A 5,304-nucleotide genomic window follows, 5' to 3' on the forward strand; every position below is an offset into this window, starting at 1 on the left:
AATATGCCAGCATAGTTCTGGGTTATTGTGCTTATATTACTACCATAGAAACTCCTTAACAAAATGATTACATTGTGATCTATGTGTTACTGGGAAAGTGGGTTTGAAATAACTAGATGCTAAGATCTGCAGATATATAGTTCAGTGACCAGATCACTTGCTGTTCATGCATCTGTTCCATACATTTGTGGTTGCACATGATGGCCAAGGGGTTGCAGAAATTGGCTGTATCTGTTGTTGTTGCCCACAAGGTAAAGCTGATGAACTAAACTTAAGTATTTTATTATTTCTTGAAGGGCCCATCAGGGAATAACAACGGTAGTGATACACATGATCAGAATCATGTGGTAACTGAGCAAGGTGTGCATGGTAAGTCCATGATTGTGTCCTTTTAAAAGCTAGAACATCTTAATGTCCAGCAGACTTACTATTGTCATGGACAAATTGCTCGAAGCTTGGCTAGCACCAATCATTGGTAGAGAATATCGAAACCTTTTGGTTATCGAAGTATTCACTAATCAAGCTTACTTGAAGCAACTCGGACGTGGTGGGTAAATATTAATGAATTCATTAAAATTAATAATAATTTTTGTTTTGAAGATCATCAGAGAATCAACTAAAATCACCTCAAACGGACATAAGGAAACAGGGTACATGAACAGGAATTGTTTGACTTCCCGTCTTGCTTTTTGCTGTATCATTGAGAAGGTTAATAACTTGAGTTTAGGCTTCTGGTACAAACATCACAACCAGGTCTTGCTGGTGATCGACACTCATAGTCTTAAGATGACTGAGGCAGAAATGATCACTGTCCAATAAAATCTCTGAATGATTAGACTAAACGATCTTCTCAGACAGCGCCTATAAATCGTTCAGTCCTATTAGGATCTCACGATCCTTCAGTGTTTATACTGTGGGACCCAACGGAACCCACACACTGACAGCCAGACAGATAAGGGGACTTACAGGATGTGAATGTATTCCTCGTGTCGCTCAGATCTGATCAAAAGGGTCAACGGTTGAAGTTGACAATCCTATAACTCATTTAGCTTATAGACATTCTGCATCAGAACATAACATCTTAAATTTTCTTCTTTTTCTTTCTTTTTTCAGGCTCCAAGTCTTTGGAAAGTCTTGCTTATGACCTTTCTAATTCTGTGGACAAGATCTTTCAACGTTTGGATACACGCATTCAAGGAGCTGGCCGTTATGATTATGAAATCATAGGTAACCATTTCGGCTACGACCATTTTGAAATAAAATCCAAGTTTGAAAGGTGTGACGGCAGTCCCTCCAGAGCAATGCTTCAGGCCATTGCTGTTTGTCACCCAGAGCTCACAGTCGAGGAGTTTGCAAGACTGGTGGAAGCGAAAACGCTCCGAAACGATGTTGTTCAGTTGCTGAGAGCTTATGATCGTGTTTCGCCGAAAGAATCTGTATGAAGATTTGTCCTACATCCATTAACTTCGTAAGGTTGAAGAAATGTTGCACCTTATTTGTTTAGAGTAGTAAGATGTAAGCCTGCTTAGTAACTACTTTTGAAACGTGTCGCTGGATGACTGAATTTATCGCCTATAACGCGTTAATTATTTTTGTACATAATACGTATAATTTAACTCTCCAGTATTACTCTTTTGTTGTCAATTTTGAAGGTAAAAGTTTTGTACACTTTTTATGATCTCTTTTTCCACTTTTTTTTTTTTTTGAGAGGAAAGACAAAGATAGTTTATTACATCATTTTTGTAGCTGCCAAACGGCAGAATTAGTCAGTTATTAAAATAACACATAAAAGCATACACAATATTTCCAACGACAAAAGAATAGGTAAAAATATAAGAAACGTAGAGAGAAAAATGTTAAGATTTTGTCTCGTTAATCTTCGAATTTATTTGCTATACACAGATTGACTTCAAAAGCTAAAGAAACTTGAAGTCTGGGAGCATAATCGAGAGATCTACTTAACACGCTAGAGATACATTTTATTTAATACAAATACGTCTTTGAGGTCTCCAATCGGTGCCCTGAGGTTTCCGGGCATGGGTTACAACCCCATTCTGTGGGACAGCCATGCGTTGTTCTCTATACATAAATAAGTGGACTGCCAGCTAGCGGACCACATTTCAGTCGACAGGCAGACTGAATTTGTCGCACACTAGTTGGTTATGGTTAGCACCCATCCGGTCAGTTGCCTTTGACCAGTGATGCAGCTTGGACATAGGGGCGTGTAAAATGTATGCCTTGGGGACGCCCTTAGACTGGTTGGAATCGTTCTCTTTTAAAGGGGTAGTATCGTGTTAGTTTCTTACGAACCAAAACGAAAATATCGAATGGATTTTCTTGAAAAACCAATGCCTTGGTTGTTTCTTATTGGTGGAGTAATTATTGCTCAGCATTTTTTTTTTAGGCCAACGAGGGAACCAACTAAAACCAAAACCAAAGCAATCACGCTACGACGTCATTTGAAAACCGCTCGAGTAATTATTGAAATAGAACGTTCACGTGTTTAAAGGACTGTGTCACGGTAATACGCTTGTGTCGGCTTAATAGACCATTTCCGAGTTCCCATCAGTCTCTCTTTCAAAGCGAGTCTAAATGCGAAGTTTTTGTCATGGTAATTAGTTCAAATTTCAATATGAACGAAAGCTGATATTCAGAACAAAAACTTCGCACTTAGACTCGCCTTGAAAGAGAGAGTGAGGGGAACATTGGCACCAGAACTTTTTTCAAGCAATGGGAGTCTAGAAAGGACTGCTGCGTCTTCCGTGATTGAAGAGCACACCGCCATGAATTGAAATAGCTTTTTGTCGGGACTCAGAGCCATACTCCGCGGCCGACCACGTGTTGTAGATAATTTTAATGATGGCAAGTTCAAGCTTGCCGTAGCAGAAGACAAAAATGCAAGTAAAACGCAACGTCAATGTGTCGTTCAAAAATTGAAATCACGTGAAATTTCAAAGCCTTCATCCTTTTTATTCCTTAGCCTCGAGTGTCATGCAGTTGTTCCAACACATGCATGAGAGAAATGTGAGGAAACACCGGGATGTCTTTGGAGAACAAAGCAATCCATGTAAAACAGGGTGCGGTAAATGTCGCGAGAACTTTGAACCAATCACTGAGTGAAGTAATCATAAACCAAAGTAATTCACTAATTACTTTCGACACTCAATTGAAAACCACTCTAGTCATTTGAAAACTGCTCTATCTGGCTTACATGCCATTGGTTGCATGACTCTGTTGTGATTGGCCAGAAACCGAATGTAATTAGTTTTCTTTTGGAACCATTTGCCCTCAGCTAAACAACTGCAATTTCCAACCAAAAACAAGGAGCTAGACTTTCCAAAATACTTACTGAAGTAAAAATGTTTTGTAAAACGCTGCAAGAGAAAATAAACAACGCATTCAGGTTCTTCAAATGAAAAATATGCTGAACGTCAAAATCTGTAATTTCAAGAAAATGTGCTACTCACATTTTTAAGACGAAAACACGTGTTACCTTGGCATGTCAAAACAAAAGTACTATCCAAATGTTAACATACAAGTGAAAAAGAGAAGAACGAAGCGGAAAGGACCTGCGAAAATCAGAATTTGTGCAGACTATTACATCCCTGTCAATGATGTTAGGCACCGCAAACATATCATTCAAAGCAAATGAAGTGTTGCATACTTCTGCTGGCATGACAGCAGCCTGGTTTTTGACCCCAAATGTAATCATGGTAGTCTCTGTACGTTGTCTTACCAGCCATTATGTTGTTGTTAATCTGCACGTGACTTCCTGTCAGAATTTGTCAAGGAGAAAGCTTGGTAACCGAGTAGTTTGTCCAGATGAAAACCTTCCTGCAACCGAGAAATGCAGGCAAGCTGATAATAATTTGCAAGAGTGGACTAAGTGACAAACATGGAAGTGAAAAAGAACTTTTTTCCTTGTGTATTTGTTTTTGAGGCACACTTGATGACTAAATTACCGGCACAAAATGTATAAATATAAGAATAATTATTATCTTCTTCTTGTAAGCTTAAGCTTTAAAGCTTAAGCTTACAAGAAGAAGATAATATAATTAAGTATACTTAATGTTTCAAGACACCATTATTATTTTTAATTCGTTAAATAATGAATTATTGCTACAAATTAAACCTCCTTTTCCTAGTAAAAAATTTAAGAGACAATTCTAAAGGATTTTTTGTTTAAAACTGGCCAAATTTTTTCACATGACCTCTCTTTTAACATGTTCTGCATCAAATCTTCTTTTACGTCAAGTGTTATGCATATATGCCACCCAGTTCAGTTGTCTTCTGCATACAGTTCCGTGGGATACTCATTGAGGGTATTTTGCAATGTGATCCATGCATTCCTGGTATTATTGTTGCAGTCGATTGAGCAATTTGTCGTATTCAACCGTAAACAAATCTTTGATAGGGGGTTTAAGTGCTTTCTCAGCCTGCATTGTTTGTGACTAGCTTCTCTTTTCCAGTCCTCCTCCAAATCATTGTTCCACCACCCTTTATGCTCTAAGTAAAATCTGAAAAACAAATGACAATACGACAGATACTAAAAATAATCCATTTCCCATATAGTGCAAATAGAGAACACCTTCTTCCACATGGGTGAGTATTTTTATTTATATACTGTAAGTTGCGGAAGACAGATCATGCAGAGTAAAGAATGCAATTAAGCAGGCTCAAATCCTGGCCAAACGCATCCAAGATCACCCAACACTTGTTTGGGCACCATATGCATGTCGGATCACAATCCTGACAAGCACAAAAGCCGCAGAAATGGTTTATAAATATGACGTTTCGTACCATCTGAATGTTTTTGGGCAAGAGATCACGATGTAAGAGAACATATCCCCGTGCCCCATGATAATATTTTTCAGTCTATTTTAAGCTATGCGTCACGCCGTCAAAGTTATTTTTAGTCTCGGCCACGCCAGGCTCCCCAAGCTGAAAATACGTGGTGTATGCGACAGTTTGTGTATATAGAGAATTGTATGGGAAAATCACCGATCGTAAAAAAATTGTGTAAATAACTATCTCATTTGAAATAAAGTTTTCCTACCTCAAATGTGTAACGAACTTGTCTCTTTTGCCGAGTTTCGAGCCATTCTGACACCGTTTAGTGAAGTCATCCGGAAAGCCGTTACTGAAATAATAGGAAGGCCGGTAACTCCATCCATCGCTGGCCAGACCTCACTCCACAAATCGTTTTCTCCTCAACAGGAAAAGTCCCAAATCGCAATGAAAACAACAGTTCCATAAAGCCCAATAAATTTTACTCCAAATACGTGTGTTTCAGCGGCCGAAAGA

The 5,304-nt window shown here is 38.6% G+C and overlaps 1 protein-coding gene across 3 annotated transcripts in view; it reads left to right on the plus strand.

Annotated features, from left to right (window-relative positions):
- The window catches only part of LOC138006144 (tumor necrosis factor receptor superfamily member 16-like), a 9,354-nt gene extending 5,208 nt beyond the window's left edge, over nucleotides 1-4,146 (plus strand). For all 3 annotated transcript variants that reach the window (XM_068852332.1, XM_068852411.1, XM_068852495.1), the window contains 2 exons: nucleotides 297-369; nucleotides 1,114-4,146. In XM_068852332.1, the coding sequence (XP_068708433.1) occupies nucleotides 297-369; nucleotides 1,114-1,442 (402 nt within the window). In that variant the 3' untranslated portion in view covers nucleotides 1,443-4,146. The remainder of the gene's footprint in view (nucleotides 1-296; nucleotides 370-1,113) is intronic.
- Nucleotides 4,147-5,304: the final 1,158 nt, after the last annotated feature.

The sequence above is a fragment of the Montipora foliosa genome, chromosome 1 (genome assembly GCF_036669935.1).
Source record: "Montipora foliosa isolate CH-2021 chromosome 1, ASM3666993v2, whole genome shotgun sequence".
Classification (NCBI taxonomy): domain Eukaryota; kingdom Metazoa; phylum Cnidaria; class Anthozoa; order Scleractinia; family Acroporidae; genus Montipora; species Montipora foliosa.